The following is a 19651-nucleotide window of genomic DNA, read 5'->3' on the forward strand; positions in this document are numbered from 1 at the left end:
GCTGAGAGCAGCAGCTGGAAAAGGCATTCTGATCTTCCTAACTTGCTTTTACAGTATCCCTTCAATATGGTCCCAAATTTGGTGGGTGGGAAGAAAACACATCTTCTCCCTAAGATGTTTTTAATCAAAATCTATGAATAGCTGCAGTCATTATGCTAGCTTCCCAAATGGATCTGTGCAGGATACATTCACGTTAGTCTTAAAAGGCCTGGCTTAGAAATTAAATAACCTCCTTTCTTGCTGCCAAAAGAAATCCAACAGCATAATCCTTCCAAGATTTTTCCTTCCTGGGGGGCAGTACCACTTTGCTAGCATTTTTTTCCAAAGACGTTTTCTTTTTGTCTCTCTTGGTGAGAGACACCAGGGTTTTTAGAAGCAAAACACCAGTGCTACACTGTTATTTTTACTACAATGGAAGGGACTACAGTAAATCAGCATGGGAACAACGCTGCAACCTTAAGGAGTGATACTCATACCTCAGGGATTTGTGGGTTTGGAGGGGGTGAGGGTAGGGTTTTGTGGTATTTTGTTTGGTTACAGCCTGCCAGCCAGTGCATATCTGCCACAGCCGCTCTGGCAAGAGATTTCTTTGATTTTTACATCCAACAGACACCAACAATGAAGAAAACCAGCAAATTGGAAAGAAAAAGCAGGGGTAAATAGTAAACAGAGTTATTTTCCAAGCCAATTAGCAGCAACCAGGATGCATGGCCTGCCACTAGATGGATGAATACTGTGCCATTTCTTTTCAGGCACCTCTCCGAGGGAAATTACCATGGCGCCCATCCCTCTACATTCACTGCACAAAAATGGATAACAAAAAAAGGGAACTAAAAATCTCATTTGTGAGCTGGTTTGTATTCCAGGCATTCAAGGCAGTCAAAAAATATGAGACGGCTGTGTGACCCAAAACTAACTTAGCCTGACTTCAGCATCTACTGTGGCCCATACAGATTACAACAGGAGATATAATTTATGTCATGTTGGCTCCTTTCCCCACAGAGAATAGAAAAAACTTCCCAATTCCAGCACATGAATGTCACCATTCATGCCATGAAGGCAACGGAAGCAGACCCGTGCTTTGTTTCTGAAGCTGTGCAGAGGAGCACATAATATATTACCTTATGCACAAGGCAGCACAGTTATTCTATAAAGCACTTGTTTGTACCACTTGTAGGTGAATCTATAGTGACAGCTGCCCTACCTCCAGAAAGATACTACTGCTTTCAAAGGTAATGCCACAGAGATCATATTAAGATGACAGAAAAAGATCTTGTAAACAAAGACAGCTCTCCATCTCACTGGGAAATTACTGATCTTGATTCAAATTGACTTACAGTAGTAGAAATATTCCTAAATTTCAGAAGCAAGACCAACATGATTGAAAAAAAAAACATGATTGAAAAAAAAAAACCAACAGTTTTTCAGCAGATGCAAAAGTAACCCAAAATGGGGAAGTTCCATTTCACAAGCCCTCTGCTTCAGGAAACTACTGAACTTGTTTCCCAGACTTGAGCAAAACCCTCAACTTTATACTTGCCATGACATACAAAGCTCACAGGAACCTGTGAAAACATGTTTGAAATGTTGTGAAGAACATGATCTCCTCCAGGAAAAAGAATTCTGAGCCACCATTCTAACCACCAAAAGACATAAATACTTCACTGCCTTAAATACTCACCTTCATTGCATCAAGCGCCAGTTTTAGATTTGCCTTCTCCATGGCATCAGTAGTGTGCTTTACCAGCTCCTGTGGACAGAGCAGTTAAAACTTTCCACCCACTGTTCCTCATTTTTATAAACTGAAATCATCATTGCTCATCCCCACCCCCAAAAAATACAGAAGCCAAAAGGAGAAAACACAGCCCAAGAATGGGCATTTTCATCCCCAGAGTGAGCAGCCTATCAGTGAGTGGGGAGTATTGCAAACAGTTAATTGGCAAGTGTTTAGGAATGACTGCTGCACAGCCTAAACACTGACTCTAGCTGCTAATGAACCATCACGAGAACTGAATTTGGTCTGTCTAGCACTTAAAACTTGCCAAATCAGATCATTACTGTATGTGCATGCTGGAAGCCCAGGTAAACAACACTCAGGTTCATTTACACATTGCTATATGGTATTTCATCCTATTCCAAAGCATGCCTTGTCCACAGACAGGGATCCATGCTGGCAGCAAAACCTCAGCTGAAGTGTGCACAGCTTAAAAGTCACTGTCTCATCATACCTAAAAGGAAGGTGACTCAGAATACATACTGGAATCAAATTTACATGTTCAAAGAATCCTTTTAGCCACTTCCCGTATGGAAAATACAGAGTCTTTTAGGGGCTTTATCAAGTAGAAGTGTAACCTCTTGGGGAAACAGGCCATTTCTTCTTTATAATTTGATGCAATAATTATACATTTCAGCTCAGATAACTTAGTAAAACCATTAAAAATTTGAATAGTATTTTAATACTCATATTACAATTAATAATAAATAATTAGTACTTATATTTGCATTGCAATTCTATTAATTTACTCATTATTTTCTTTCCAAGTCTCTAAAATATTTTTCTTGTACAACATATATTGTTTCACAGAGCATAGTGACATTGCATATCATCTTTTCACAATATACAGGTTGATTATAAAATCATGAGCCAGATCTCATAAGTTTTTTTTTTTAAAGTTGTACCATTAATTTCACTTTTTTCCAATTTTGCATTGATCAAAATATTGATGACTCATTAACCAAAGTATTTCAAAAATTTAGTATTACAAAATGTATGTTGTTCTGCAGAGTAAAAATTATGCTCCATATATAAGTAGTAGATCTTTTTAAAATGACATTTTACAAGCATCAGCAGGGTTGACAGTCTAATATAGTAATACATTTCTTTGCAGCTGAACTAATGAGTCTCCTGGCACAGCTATCAAATTAAATTTATAAGACTCTCCACCCTTATTACAGGACTAACTGCAAAAGCTAATGCTTTGTGGGTTATAACAAGAAGCATTTCAAAATAAATATGGCTTAATTGCAATTTATGACAGCAAAGAAGTATCTTAGAAGTATGCTCTATGTATGGCCCAGCTTCCTATTTTGGAGGGTAATGGTTCACATTTACAAGTACCATGCTTGTGGTTTGGTACTACTAAGCATTTTCAACACACCAACAATAAAAGGTCCAGAGACTAAGGAAACAATCATGTTTTATTTTATTTTCCCCAGATACGCTACAACTCTAAGAAATTATCCCTGGGAGAAACCCTGCACTTGACTGAATTTTATTTCTTAACATATCTAGGGAAGCGTCAATCACCTTCCTTTGATAAAGACATTTGGCTTTCATTTTTACAACCTACTGATGATAAACAATCACAGTTTTGCTCTCAGCCCCCTTAAATTCCAAAAATAAAATACCTGGAGCAGTAGGTGATATTTCAGCACTCTTTGCATTGGAACCACTAAGAGATCCCGCAATGTAAATTTCCCATTGTTGGCCCTCTTGGAACATTCCTAGTTCAAAGCATAAGAAAGAAGAAGAAAATAGAGCTAGAAAAATAAACCTATTCAAGTGATATATATGAAAATTCAGTGACATATAAGCAACTATCTTAAGCTTGTGATCAATAGTAGCAACAAAATGAAGAAAAACAGCTGATATGGCAAAATTTTAAAAAGCAAAAAAAGCCTGCATTTAGTCACATGTTCTCAGATGTTTCAACATGCATGAGAGAGCAGAACAAAGGCAACAGAAATTAGGCATTCCATACAGCTAAAAAAATTATATCTTCCTACAGGGGAGAAAAAAAAGCAAAAGGTAATAATGGAAACTACAGGCCAGTCAGTCTCACTTCAGCACTTCACTGCACAAATTGTGGAGCAAGTCCTCTTGGCAGCAATATCTGGGCACATGAGGAAGGTATATGGGAATATCCAGCATAGATTTACCACAGGTAAGTCAATGCCTGACCTACTTGACTAGATCTCTAAATGGGTGGGGACAGTCTGACTTGACTTTTCCACATCTTAATCTCTCACAGAAGAGTAATATCCAGGTTGGGATGTTACGCTTCAGGTCTGTAAAAAACTGACTGAATTATGAGGCTCAAAAAGTGCAGTGACTGATGTTTCCTGCACCACCTGAGGGACAGCTGCAAATAGAGCTCTTCAGGGCTCTGTCCAAGGCCCCCTCCCCTCCAGTGCCATTGGCAATGATCTGCAGCAGAAGACACAGGACACCCCCAGCAGGGCTGCAGGCCAAGATGCAGCTGACACCGCTCAGAGCAGGCCCAGCACAAACCTCACACGGAGGCAACAAGGCAAAGATGAGGTCCCTCACCCCATAGGCACTAGCCAGGAACATGCTGACCCTGAGGGCTGAGCAGGTGGGCAGCAGCTCTGCAGAAAGCACCATGGGGTCGTGGCAGACAACCCTGAGGGTAAGGGACAAGGGCTTGTGCAGCCTACAGGTCCCTCCCAGCCCGGTGATTCTGCAACTCTATGTTCCAGCTGAGACACACTGATAAATGGAAGGGTACCACTGATGGTCACTTCCTGAAAGAAAACACTAACTCTACCAATGTCAGTGGCAAAGCTCCCTGCACTTCAGGATCAGGATGTGCACTTTTGTACATGCAGCACATTTTCATTTGATCAGAGGCTCCAAAAGAATGAAGGGAAACACATTCACTCATCAGCTAGTTTCATCATCATAAAGGTTTTGACATCAATGAAAGCAGCACATAGTCACAAACACATGGTATAAGGCGTATACATGTTAAAAAATACTGATACCTCTAATTTCAATTTAACATCTTCTTTTGTCTTAGAGATACTGTCTAAGCACGATATTGCTATCTCCACTTGACTGCAGTACTGTCCATAAATAACCAACCTAAATCAAAGCAAGAGAAAGAATGAAAGGAACAGTTGTCTATTTAAGAACAACCCTTGATCATTTTTTCACAATCCTTGTTTCAAAAGGGGCAGTGCCTATATAAGCAAGGGTAGTGCCTTTATAAGCAAGGGTAGAATTTAACCTTGTGTTCAATGGACAACATGAATGAATGAAGACTATTCAGGAAAACAGTTTTGCTCTACTTTCAAAATAGTCTAAAATAATTCAATTTTCCTTTAATAGTCACATATATATAAATATATTCTGATAAACACAGGATTCATTAAAAAGCAGCAAAATTTCTGTTGAACAGAACAGTCTATAGTGTTTACAGCAATGTAGACTTCCAAGGTTGTAATGAATAAATGCTGGACCATAGGCCTAATAGGATTAATAACAGCCATCCATTAAAGAACTTGTAGGTTATCCAAACTCATCTGTCTCCAACATTTTCTATCATGTCTGAGCTCTCAGATCAAAATAATAGTGTATGAAATCTCAAGAAATTTTCAATAGATGTCAAGTGAAGCAATGCTTCCTGAAAGAGCCTGGTTTTACAACAGGAATTTCTTGCCTCTCTGTGGAGTGCTTCTTTCTAGTTGCAGTGCCAGGAGTACTCTATTCTTTCACCTTTTCATCTATTTCTCGAGGTGATTTCTTCCATATGCTTCAAACTTTTTTTGGTGGGCTCCCATGAGCCTTCCACAGAGGTGTCCTAAATTAATTTTTCTCTCATCTAACCTTTACCTTTTTATTTTATTTTTATTTTTCACAATAAGGTGATGACAATGATTTAAAACTTATAATTTATGATTGCTTTCAACCACTGTATGGTTCAGACACTGCATCAACCTCTGTTCCCTTTTTTTAGTAATATAAACTTGGTATTTGTTCTCAGGGTCCTTTGTTCCTCTTTCAGCACAAATTTCAGAACAACTTTAAAAAGATAAGCATTTTCCAGAACAACTCCTTGTCCCCCGATTCCCTCCTACAGCAGCAGAAAGTGTAACAGCCTGGGAAATAACTGTGTCCTGCTTCAAATCAGCGGGTCTCCGAAGGCAGGACTGTTTATGGGCAGTCTGGGGCACCCTCCTCCCTTGGAAAACTGTCCCATCTAGCATTCTTGGGGTGCTGCTGTCCAGTTTCTCACACACCAATTATTACTGTAATAATCCTCCTTCACCCTGAAGCAAACCCAGTTAGCTTCCTCAAGTCTTTCTGACTCCGCTCCCAGAAGGATTTAATTTTTAACCAAATCCCAAAGGTTACTTTAAGGTAGGTCAGCAATGTAGCCAACAGAACAAGTGTTTTCAGCCAAGTACCACAGGCATATAAATTTCTCTATATAGTCCAACAGCTGTTCAGTGCTGGCAGAAGGAACAAGAGGAAAAGGTGGGTAAAAAATTGGCAATTAGCCCACAGGGTATGGCATGTTGCCACAGCTATCCTGTTATCAGCTTGGCTGCTTTTCAAAGCTTGAAGGCAAAGGGTGTTTGCTTTACTATCACACCTCTGACTCAGGGTAAAGCAAGACCATAGTCTCTTCTCTTTTTCATATGCTGTCTCTTCTTTCCAGTTATGACCTCCTCTGTTTTCTTTAATCTAGGGAAATATCCCTAATAAGTATCCTTTATTTTATCTCTTAAACAATACTAACACATGTTTTAAAATATCTGGCATTATGTGCATGGAAAAAAAATGCTGTGGAAAATTTAAGTTTCCTTGAAAATATATTTCTTACCTGTCTAAGTAAAAATATTGCCAAAGCTGGGCTAACAAGAGTGAGGGCTCATAAAACAATAGGTTGCATTTTGACTTCCAGGCTCAAAACACCAAAACTAGCTTGACAAGGATACTTACTTTGAACTTAATCCTGTTTCAGAAATATTCATCAAATAAAGATACAGTAAAATAGCAAACTGCGCACATATCAGCACAATTAGTAAGAATGCATAAATCTTACCTTTCCTTGTAGTTAATAAAAATTTGATATAGGTTCTGATCATTTTTGTTAACAATGGAATCATTGATGTCCTGTGTAAGATTCCTGTGAATTTTCACCAAATCCTTAAAAACAGTAATGGGGAGGGGAAAAGCTTTGTAAAAACAAAATGGTTTAAAGATTTGACTATAAAAATAAATTATTTTATGTTAGACCCAATAATTTCAATAAATTGGAAAACAGATTATTTGAGAGTAGAATCTAATTTCAAGGTTTGGCACATCTTCCCTATAGTGCAACAAGAAAAACCTAAACTTCAAGAACTACCTATTAGAGACTAATTTATTCTAGATTGGAACGTGCACTGTTAATTCACCTTTATTTTATAATGATAATTTTAAAATTAAGCAAGTCAAGTAAATGCTTTAGTGACAAGCTGAAGTAATGATTCTTGTCCCTCAGCTGTGAAAAATTAGTTCTGTACATTACATTGGTCAATTAGTGATGTCCTAATGCTAAATTAACTGCAATCATAATGAGTTTCCCAATACAGCATGCAGCTAATGTCTGAGAGAAAGAATATTGCAGAAATATTTGCTCTTTGATTACCGTTGAAACTCTCCTTGCTTATACACCATCATACATAAGCTATAGGACATTGCATCAGCTTTAGCACTGTATGGACACTGTCAGGATTCACAAGATATTAATTCAAAGCAAGTTAAGAAGTTTTGAAATCTGGGTAACTGTAAGTAGTATACAGACCATTGGAATGAAAAAGAGGACTGTTTAACAGAGCAAGCCACTGAAGATGATTTAATTCAATAAATTATACACTACAAAAATAATATTCAACATTGATTCGTGAATTAAGTTAAAACATTTCACTTCACACTGTTGAAAACTGACAGTACATTCAAGGTCAATCACATCACTGATGAGGGTGCAGAATCTTGAAACAGATCAAATTTAGTTGCTAGCAACTGTATGGCCTTATCCTCAGAATCTTAAGTTGCAGTACACAGACATTATTACAGAAATGCTTCCCAATTAATGTATTTGGAACAGGAGCACTTTTTCTAAGGAGCACACAGGGACTCAGCTAAGCAATACCCTGAAAATGAAGCTTAATGCTAAGGGAACAACGGGTCTTTTTGGGTTTCCGTCTCTAATTCAAATCAAGTTTTAAACTAAACTGATGTTAACATCATTTGAAGGTAATGAATATTCCAGCACTTCAGGACCTGTTACACATACAGAGGGAAAGAGAGATGAAAGTATGTCCATAGATATAATTCATAGGCATGCACAGGTGCACACATAAGTGTATTTATATACGGGTGCCCACATACATGTACAAACAAATGCATATATACACAATATAGACAGACATATACCGACACAAATACAGAGCCATATATTCACTTTAAAGAACAGAACTTAGAAATATGACTGCCAATGAAAGGCACTCTCTTCAGACTGGTGAGCAACTTAGGGTAATTCGTTTTTTCTTCAAAATGAAGTATTTTGATATCAGCAAGCATCTTTTAGAGTCTATTTAAGGAATATAACATCACCCTAAGGAAAGAATCCTTCACCACAACCCCTTAACAGAAGAAAATCCATTCTGTTCTGAGAACACAGCACTTGCTCTTCACATCTCACTTTGCTGCAGAGCTCTGTGTAACAGCTATTTTTAGTTTAAAACACGCTTCCACTGCCCTCCAGCCTTCCTGCTGAGGAACTGCCACACAGACAAGGGCTGAGCAGACAAAGCATTTGCAAATATTTTTGGCTGAGGCAAGTCCTGTATTTCTTTTAAGGTTATTGGATGCCTGTGAAATGCTCCTGCAGTTGGGAATAAGCAGCTTCTTCTAACAGCAGAATACTGAATGCGGGTAACAAAAAGCAATATAAAACAACTCAAACATAAGCTTACTATGTGTCTCCCTAGTCTAAAATACACAGGTTTTGTTCTTTTTAATCCTACGTGATCCCAAGCAATCCATTACCTAGTAGTGAGTGGGCTGACCTCCCTGTTTGTGCTTACAGCATTCAAGCCCTTTCTGTACCCTTGTGCAGTGTTTCCATTGACTGGAATTAGGTCTTTCAACAAAAGTCAATATGCCTGGGCACCCAGAGCCTTAGGAAAGCAGTTTACAGTAACTCAGGTAGGGCACATCATGGCTTTATTCACAAGGAGTAAGAAATACTAATGCAGGACAGAATATAAATTTGTTTTCAAAAGCAAAGGGACCTCTGTGGGGAGCTGATGTAATTCAAGAAGACAAATTAGTTACTGATATCTGTGACAGTGTTTCGGACTAATATTCAAAGTGGAGGACATGACAGCAATCAAGAGGCAGAGTGAAAACTTCACTGAGGGAAAAATATGTCAAGGGGTCAGATACCATCTGCATAATAACTGTCATATCTTACCTTCTATCAGGATGATGCTGGAACAGCAACCAAAACATTTTTACAGACAGGCCAGGTTCTCACAGGATAGAATAAAATCCCCAACACCTCCTCCTATAACCTGAGAGCCTGTTGGACATGCCAGAGATGGCCAAACCAGAGGTGATATTTTACAAGTAATAATAGCTTGATGCAGAGCCTATGGGTCACACTCTGGGGACCTTTTCTTTACAAAGGCCTCATAAAAGAACACTGCTTTCATTTGTCTGTGTTGAGAGAGGCTTCAGACCATTTCTGATGTCTTCCTTTAAAGTTAGACAAAGTAAAGACATGCTGATCTCTTATCAAATAACAATACATGTAAATTGTCATACTGTTTTGATTAAGCGGAAAATAAATGACACAAAGTAGCAATCACAGGAACCACTATTGTTTCAGTCAAATAGGAGCTTTCCTAGATGGTTCACAAAGCATTTCCTTATCATTTGAAGCACCAGATTGAGTCCAAAACTGTGAGTTATGTTAACTTTCAAGTGTGTTCAATGATGTAAGAGCCAGGGCAGCTACAAGGATTCATAGAGCAGCTACAGATAGTCCATACACAGCGATAGGTAACTTAGCAGGCACAACTTGGTACCATCATTAAAATATCAGCATTTATTAGAAGATAATCCATTTCTAGAAATTATTAGCTTTTAAAGATCAAAAATACTGCAGTTTATAACAATTCACTATCTCACATGCTAATGCTATTTATCTTACCTTATTCCCTCAAGCAGAAAAAAAAGAAATTGGTAGTGCACATCTTTTTTAATGAACTTATATCCACATAAACACACCGTGCATTGTATTTCAAATAATCATTTTGTGCAGTAACACGTAACACCAATATATCACAATCAGCTATGAACCTCATATCTGTTCATTAAATACATAATTACTCACAGGAATGTTGATGAAAACAGTATCAAATTCTGATGCTGACAGAAACCTTTTCAATGGCACCATGAAAAACTGAAAGAAAAAATTATATATACATTGGCTATTGTAATTCTATCTTCCAGACTGCTATAAAAATGCATGTTACATCTGTAAGCAGCATCTTACTTTCTCAATCGATTCCAGAGTTTCAGTGTACTTCTCCTCAGTTTGCTTTATTTCAGCAAGGCAACAGCTTCTTATGTCATTCTCAGGACATTTCTGCAATTACAATGGAGTCAAGTTTAAGTCATTAACAGGCACCTAATGGATAACAAATGGTTTTATTTGTTTAGAATTACACAATTAGGATAACTGCTTCCTGAAATTCTCTGAGTACTGCAGCCTCCAAAGATGACAGAAATAACCAAGAATATTTTAATGTTCAATTAGCTGATGACTTTAGTAAAATCAAAATCAAAGTAATATTATGAAAAATTAATGTTTAGACATAAAACACTGAAGTATCAGCATGTACTCTGGAAGCTGAAATACAAGGTCACATTCAATTTACATCCAGACTGAGAAATCTTATTTTAAATAATCAGCAGTTAATAATTCTATTAAACTTAATGGGGCTAAATCACGTAAGCAACTTTGCATTGCCATAAATATTGGATTCAGTCTAATCCTTGTACTTATTTACAGTTTTTCCCTTTTTATTTCTCAAGGGGAGCTTTCTCTTCAGACTCAACAGGAGTATGTCCTCAGATCAGGAAGTGCAGTGACCTCAAAGTCAAACTGTTGCATATGCATGTGTGTCTCCAGCAAGACCTGGATTTTTCCATGTAAACCACCAGACCCATAGGACATGGAAGTAATTATCAGTAATAACATGACTCCATAAAAATAGTTTACAAGCACTCTTACCCAAGATAGGATTTACAGCATTACAGCTTCAATAAAATCCTATTTCAAATAAAAGAGTAAATAACTGGAAGAAGATATGGAACCGTTCATCTCAAGCAAGGCACAGAGCTCTGGAGATATTAGAGGTCTGCGTTGAGGTTTGACACAGTAACTGGATAGGCTCTTGAAGTTAGAAGCAGTAACTAATCCAAAATGTTTTCCCCAAAAACAAGAAGCAGTACCTTAACAAGCAACAGAATTACAACGTACTTTCTGAAGCCTATTTATCAATTTGCAACACCCTTCAGCATATCCCTGGTGGTATCTTACTTATTTTCATCCAGTGTAGAGAACTCCTATGCTGCACACAGACCAGATGACTAGATGTTGTTCAAATACAGAGTCAGGAGTAGAAATTTAGCACTCTAGCTCTTTCCGTTCAGAAAAACTACCTTTAGCTTTTGAACAAAAGACTTTTCTCCTCTAGGAATAGCAGAATTTCTAGACTGAAATTTTAATATTTCAGAAACTACTCTTGTAAACCCAATTTGTGCAATTCTTCATTTTCCCACAATGAACAGTAAGGTTCTGTCTTTATCAGACGCAGACACAAGTAACCATTTTGCAAAAATGCAGTCTTATCAGAAGAATTGTGCTTTGTGAGCACTGTGACACTGTCACAGTTAACTGTAGGTAATTAATCTCTATAATGTGTTAGAATTTGACATTATTTAGACTTTCAGCTATTTTTTACCTTTAGCTCAATACTGCCCAAAATGTTTGCAGAATTTGCCCCATTACAGAAGTTGCTGGACTCAACAGTTTATATCCATTTGCAAATTTTGGGCATTTGTGGTTCATCAGGACTTATATGAGCGATGCAGACAAATCCTGGCACTCCAGTTAAAACAATTCACTTCAGTTTTGTGCTCACCTAACCCAAAGAGATCACTGACACAGACACTTTCTGCAGAAATTGACATAACAACTTTGCTATCCACACTGCAAACATCTAGAATTTGAGTGCAATAAACAGAAGGAAAGAGGAAATAAGAAATTATGTGTGATACCAGTACAGGTAAGAAAAGCCTAGAGAAAACATAGTGGAATAGTTTACTTTGTAGCATAATGACAACCTAACGATCAACAAAACCTACATTGTTGAATAAACAGGAAATTCATTTGTTTGAAACAATTCTCAGTGGCCCTTGTTAGGCTAGTTGCCTAAACTATGACTGAAATAATATTATACGCAATTTCACAAAATTATAACAAATTTGAAGATAGGACACTTTCAAGTAAGCAATTCAATTAACCGCTCTTAAAATAGCTGGTAAGTTACTGCTCAAAACTATCAAAATAATGACTTTATTTAATTTTAAAATCACTTTTTTTTTTTAAAGCTTACTATAGTTAATGTTTTCCCTTTATCCAAAAAGCCTGCCAAGTCTCACATAGAGGATAATGCCCTGCACATAAGAACTCTGGATGGAGCTGAGCAGAAGTGTCAGTGAAACTATTTATAAAAACATCTTTTCAACTCTCAAAAAGTTAACTGCTGTTGTTCCAAAGCAGCTAGGAACTGGAAAACATACAGGTTGCTGTGCTGCTTCATCTTTCATTAGGTCTTCATAAACTTCCCCACCTTCATCTTCTCCATAGACACAATCATACAATTCTTCATCTTCCTCAACACCAGTTTCACTGAAAGACAAGACACGAAAAAAAACTGTGCAGCACAGACAAGGTACCACCAGCTCTGCAAGGGACTACTCATAGGAGAAGGTTCTACAGTAAACAAACAGATTAATTAATAGAATAGCTAATGAAAATAACTCATTGAGGGAAATTAAGTCCATTAATTAATTTTCTTTTCTCAATTCATTTAAAATAAATTTTACAAAATCAACACTACTGAAGACTAATGAAATTAGAACCCCATGGGAACTAAACCAGCAGCAAAAGTAACACCTCAGGACAGTTTTGTCACAAGCTACAATCCAGCTGTCCTCTTCTCCTTGACCTTTTTCCCACCACACCCAGTGAAGAGAAGCTGCCTCTCCTTACTGCCTGACATCCCACTACACTGGGATGTGAGATTGTTACAGGTCTTCTCCCTGTCTGAAGAAAGGATGAGCCAGGGTAAAATACATCAAAGACTGCAGACCCAGCGCTGAGGCACTGTACCCCCACATCATAAACCAGAATCTGGATCATCTCACACAACCTTCAGCTACACAAAAATGAACAAAGGAACCAATCAAACTGAAAATCAGACAGTTCAACAAAACCGAGTATGCTCAAGTGATGCCCTCCAAACACCCAGACCACAGAAATACAGCAGCAAAATCAGTGCTCAACTCTGCCCTCAGCTAATCCAGCTTCATTACAGTCAGCCCTGCTAGAGTGTTACTTGCTTTGTGCTAGGATTGTATTAAGCCTATAACATCTTTCACTCCCATTTCTTAGGGTAGGTCTACAAAAAAATTCTAAAAGATATTGAAAGCAGTTGAGTCACGATAACAGTATAGAAACTGGATCAGATATGCAGACAATTTTGAGGTTTATCCTGTTGGAAGACAACACTGAAATCCTTCAGAGTAAAAACCAACAGGTTAGTCCAGCATTTCGGTTCCCACCAGCAGTGGTGCTGTGCTGGCACTTCACATTAAACACTGGCAGCTGTCAGATGCAGCACACACTCCATTCCACCACCTCTGCTCCAGGGAACAAAAGCTGGCAAAAAGGCAGAGTAAGGATAGAAACATTTAACTACTACAGCTCTTTCTGACAAAAGGACTTAAATTCATTTTAAATTCTTTGGACACCATTTAAACTCAGGGAGAATTAAATCAATTTAAAATAAACTTACTGATTATTGAGGGAAACTAAAAAATGTGAGCTATTTGCATTATTCCCTGGCACATTTGTTTCTTACTCTTGAATTGCTTCCTGCACAGTTGAGACAGCATGCAACTATAAAATTTCTGTTAATCATTTTCATAATTTGTTACACAAGAAGAGCTACAAATCAATTTCTTTGGTATGATTTGTTAGCTTTTTTTTTTAAATGAAAGACTGTCTCACAATGCTGAATTTACATATCCATTTAGGAACTGGTGGAAATATTATTTTGTAACAGTTATAATGCCACCACATCTAAGAGATAAGGACATCACCTCTTGCCCACTTGGGTCTCAGAGGAGACTGCAACTCCTACCTTCTGCATGCTCTGCTACACAGAGTGAAAAGCAATTATCTGTGAGACAGTCAGCTGCAGAGATGAGGACAGGCTTTGCAGGCAAAGTGGTAAATTGAGCAATGCCAATCACAGTGAGGTTTCCCTTCTTTATAGACACTGAAGAAACAAATCCCTGGTGCGAACAGCAGCTTCTTTCCCACACTGCAGCAAGCAACATGCAAGGAGTGCTGGTGAACTTTGAGCCTCGGAACAGTGAGCTCTGACCTGGCTCTTGTCCAACGATTCCTCATGGATCTTGAGAGATCCCAGCCACAGGACACAAGAGTATCCTGACAATCCTGCAAACACTTACCCAGAAGAGGTAAATGCACTCACATCAAGAATTTCACTGACTTTAGGGAAAAGATGTACTTGAATTATGATCCAAACATTCATTTTCATTGCTAGTTCAAGACAATTTCCTTACAAGTGATATTGCAATCTTCTGAAAGCATTCTAATACTACTGACAGGGAACTTGGAAATGCATTCTTTATTTGCTTTGCTATGAGGATCTCTGGGAAACATACTGCTTTATATACACAAATGTAGAATAATTCAAGTAAGTTTTCCTAATTAATTCTTCCTGGTCAGCATAATAACTAACAAAATATTTACTAATTAAATAAATATCCCATTCTCATTAAAACGGTATGTTCTACAACACAATACAAACAATAGCATGCAACTGAAAGAAAAAAATCTGTAATTAATTTACAGATTAATATTAATTAACATATTTATATTAATTAATATTTACAACATACTCTATTAAATCAGGAAGACCTTTGTAGATATCTTCATCATCAACACTTTCTTCTGTAGGGAAGGGCCTATAGGAAGAAAAATAGCATTAATCTCAGATACCACTGGCCTAGTCATATAGTAGATTTGTTTGTTTTCCAAAATTTTCACACAAATTATTGTATACTAACGTGCTTATATGCTCCCCCCTTTCTCTGATGAGCAGTATATGTGAATTTATACTTCATTATGTGGATTGACACTTAATATAATAAAAACCCCACTGGGCACAGTTGTTATAAATCACCACTAATACACACCATTGACACTTTTCAGCTGGAAAAAATCATCAAAACTTTCAGGTTAGTTCTGGTTGGGGTTATTTTGGTTTCTTTTTGAAAAAAAGAATCTCATAAATTTGCCAGTTTTGCTGATTTTTTTAGAAGTGAGAAAAAAGAGAAACCCCATTTGTCTCTACATAAATCAGCACTGCATCAGCTTGACTTCTGATCCCTGTGCCACAATTATCACAGAAGCTCTGCAATACCAGCTGCTCCTCCGTTCACCTCCTGTTTCAGCATGAGCAGTACACACAACTCAGGCCCTTCAGCGAGTGTACATAGGTAGCACACACCTTTTGGAGCTCCTCAGAAGTCCAGAGCCTTGCACGGCTGCCCACCTGGCACTCTGGTTTACAGCTAGAGAAGCTCTTCGTGGGGGACAGCCTATACTGCCTCTAACAACTTTTCCAAGGAGCATCCCACCAAGAGGCATTAGTGCCACCATTCCCAATAGCAATAACATACCTTATGCCTGTGCCTAGTGCAATGGGAGTGCGGGAAAGCTTTGAAAGCGTTTCTATCACCTGCAGGAGAGGGAAACAGAAACCAAGATTAGTTGTAGAACATAAGCAATAAGACATTTTGTTCTCTATTGTTTCATTATCAGCAGCACTACTTCAAATCAAATTATATCAACAGAGGCAAAATCCGGCTGTGCCAAACACAATTTGCAATTGGACCTGGACGCGCTTGTAATCAAATTTTGTCCTAAGACTGCTCGGGCTCCTTGGGTAGCTGCAGAAAGAAGGCGTTTGGGCAGCAGAGGGAGCCAGAGGCCGAGGCAGCAGAGCCCGGGAGCCCCGGCTGGGAGGCAGAGGGGCGACACAGAGCCAGAGCCCCGCGACCTCGGGGGCCAAAGCCGAGCCCTCCCATCGGCCCCACTGCCAAAGCCGCACACAGGAGCCCTGAACCCTTCCTCACGTTTGGAATACGGCAGCCGTCTGGGAAACCTCATCCTAAGAGAACACCTCCTGTAAGCGCCGAGGTTACACACAAAGCGAGGGGGAGCGTTAGGAAGGGTGGAATACACACACACGGTCACATACATGGCCGGCAACTGAATTCATACAAGACCTATTTGACTCTGCCTGGCCAGTCCTCTCCATCATAAATATTTAATCACACGCAGATATGCGAGTCTTATTTGCTAGAAAGAGAAAATGACCCAAAATGACACCCTGCCTGAATGTCCACACTTCAGTGACAAGGTTTCCTCTGAACTCCTCAGAAGTTTCAGCCTGTATCTTTTCAAATCAAAATCTATATTAAGCTGAAGAGAAATCTCAAAAGAAGTTTTTTATCAGCAGTATCAAAATTCAGTACAGCAATTCTACATTTCTACATTTCACACGCATTTAGGAATAATCACTACCATTTGTGTTGTTTATTTTTGAAGTTCTAATTACAGGACTACCATGACCATAAAAGAGAGTTAAAAGTACATCTCTCAAAGGAAAATTACACGTTTACACAGGAGAAAGACAAAGTAAAAACCACGGAGAAATATCACAAACTACAGCTTAAACTGAAGTTACAAAGCCTCCATAGTGAATAATAATTCATAGGCAGATGAGTAAAATTAAGGATTAATGTTACATTAATCCTGTGAAAGCAATATTTGCATTCATTTAAACTGCTGTGAAAATTACTGCCATAAAAAAAATCTCATTTTGGCTTACAGCAAGGAATAATAAAAACAAATAAATATGCCATTAACATAATCAAAGATAGGGGCACATATTTCCCCTCTGAACAGAAGAAATGCAATATGGTCTAGAATAAGCTTTAGAAATTGTGAATAAAAGTTAATTAAATAAATAACAAAATTAATTAAAAACTATTTCAAATTAATCAAAATATCAAAAGGGAAAAAAGACTCCTTTAACAAGTCTTGGCATTGCAGGGGAGTTCTGGTTTCCATAGCAGACCAGAACCTGCCCCTGTACACCTGCAAGAATCCCAGCACAGGGCTTCAAGGAGCCCTGAGCCACACGAGACAAGATGCTGTGAGGATTCAACGGCAAAATGATCTGCCCTGATGCATGGGTGGGCATTGATTGGCAAATCACAGGAGGCTTCATGGTTCTCAAAACAAAGAAGGTGAACTGAATATCCCTTACTTGTTTCAACACGATATTTCCCAGCATACAAAAAAAATCTCTTGCAAACTATTCCACCCACACAGATCCTTTTCCTTAGAGGGATTCTCACTTATCTAGCATAATCAAACCCAGTAGAAGTATGGCTTGCTCTTCACAGCTAATTACAGCTCCTTCAAGATAACATTAAAAAAAAAAAAAAAAGCTGCACAAATAAAATTATGAATTTTAGGTAAGCAACTAGCAAACATTATTCCCAAAGTGTACTGCCAAGTTACATTTTAGAGCTATCAATATGAACACAAGCAAAAGCAAGATTTATACATAAGAGGAATAGAAAAACTTTTTCAGGAACTGATATGAAAACTTGGAGGGGGCGGGCACAGAGGCCCGCAATGACACCCACACACACTGGGGAAGCCAGAGAAGCATTTACCAGAAAACATGCAGAGAAAAGGATGGAGAAAGGAACTGTACGACTAGAGACAACAGGAGACTACAAGAATCTTCTCTGCTCTTTAACAGAAACCATTAAGCATTCCAGTCTCTAGTAAAGATTAGAACACAGATTCAACTTCCACAGAATAAAAGACAATGTTTACCCACTGAACCACTCCTATTAAACCACAGCTTAAAACAGCACTATCAAGAAACAGAACCATATCTACCAAGAGGCATTTTTCTTGCAGTTGTGGTTTCCCTAAAGAATTCTGAGAAAACATCAAGAATACTTACACCAGTAATCACACATGGAATTTCCACTTCTGGTCAACTCACTATTCCAATATCATATACGTGTAAATGTATTTGCTCCAACAAAAGGTAAGACAAAGCAAGATTCTCCTTCTACTTGAAATTTCAGTTCTTTGGTTCTGAGACACTACAGAAATGAGTCCCCAAATGTCAAGGTCCATGGGGAGGATTGCACTTATGTATGGGCTGAATTGTCTGATAAACACTATCTCAATTGTCATTCAGCAAAACAATCTCAAATGCAACAAAGTGTCTGGTTTTCAATAATTGACAAAAGAAAGATTTAGGAGTTTTTTAGAACAGTGATCATTTGAAGCCCTATACAGTTGATATGAGGGAACCTATAATATTGTGCAATTCTGAACTCCAAAATTACAATGTACTATACACATTAAAGTCCCTAAGTTGCAATTTAGCACTTTGCATATGATGTGCTTTTTTTGCTTTGCTCTCTTCCTTTCAGCAGAGCTTTAATCCCTTTTATGCATTTAACCCTAAATGATCACCCAGCTCTCTTCCATGACAGATGCTCCTGTACTTTGAATGAGGCTTAACTGGATCTTCATTTAAGTGCAAAAGTAGCACTCCTTGCCTGTACAAAGTCCAGAACAACAGGGATTCCATGTCTGGTGCTGCTCTGCCACAAACAAATGTACAAAGGGCTGCAGAGCTTTGCACACACATGACCAGCAGGAAAAGTCAGCAAAAAAAACAGGTACTCTTCTGGCCAGCTACAACACACAAAAAAAGAAACATTTGTACTCCAAAACACCCCACAACGAATACATTCCTACGCACTGAAAAGCACAATAACTCTGTGATTCGCCTGCAAGGAACCTGACACTGGGAGATACTAGCAAGAGGCTTCCAGGCATAAAAGGAAGCCTCACTGCACCCACCCCAGTACAACTCCTTTGCCCTGCCTAACACCATGAGACAGAGGTTAAGCAGGTCTTTAGAAGTCACATCAAAGTCACATTCACTTCAAGAAGATGAGAACATCCAAGTTTGTTTTTCAGCACATAGGCAGTTTATGCAAAATATGACACAAAATTCAAATCTACAGTGCTGGAAGAGGAAGCACACCTCAGCCCACACCCTGGTGAGTGGCTCTGCTCCACAATCATGTTTCAGGCACTGCTGGCAAGAGCAGTGGTCTCACACTGTACATCATTAACTCTTTACTTCATTAGGAACTCTAACAGCGGTTTTTTTTTTTTTGGCTTGATATTATGGCTTGACTTGACTTAGAGTTGTAGGTCAGATTCTCCAGTTAATATAAGAACTTCCATATGCCTTGCCAAAACATTATTTCGTAATTTCCTGCAGCCATACTCTCCAGTTTGTCACATCAGATATTCCTGTACCTGCTTACAGCAGCAGTACACTAGAGGGACTA

General features: G+C 38.3%; 1 protein-coding gene across 2 annotated transcripts in view; it reads right to left on the bottom strand.

Moving 5' to 3' along the window:
* Window positions 1–19651, bottom strand: part of VAV3 (vav guanine nucleotide exchange factor 3) — a 147428-nt gene that overhangs the window by 79485 nt on the left and 48292 nt on the right. For both annotated transcript variants that reach the window (XM_038143683.1, XM_038143684.1), the window contains exons 3-11: window positions 15866–15924; window positions 15083–15148; window positions 12671–12779; window positions 10356–10448; window positions 10194–10262; window positions 6852–6955; window positions 4786–4885; window positions 3409–3504; window positions 1682–1750 (exon numbers count right to left, since the gene is read on the bottom strand). In XM_038143683.1, the coding sequence (XP_037999611.1) occupies window positions 1682–1750; window positions 3409–3504; window positions 4786–4885; window positions 6852–6955; window positions 10194–10262; window positions 10356–10448; window positions 12671–12779; window positions 15083–15148; window positions 15866–15924 (765 nt within the window). The remainder of the gene's footprint in view (window positions 1–1681; window positions 1751–3408; window positions 3505–4785; window positions 4886–6851; window positions 6956–10193; window positions 10263–10355; window positions 10449–12670; window positions 12780–15082; window positions 15149–15865; window positions 15925–19651) is intronic.

This window comes from Motacilla alba, chromosome 8 (assembly GCF_015832195.1).
Source record: "Motacilla alba alba isolate MOTALB_02 chromosome 8, Motacilla_alba_V1.0_pri, whole genome shotgun sequence".
Classification (NCBI taxonomy): domain Eukaryota; kingdom Metazoa; phylum Chordata; class Aves; order Passeriformes; family Motacillidae; genus Motacilla; species Motacilla alba.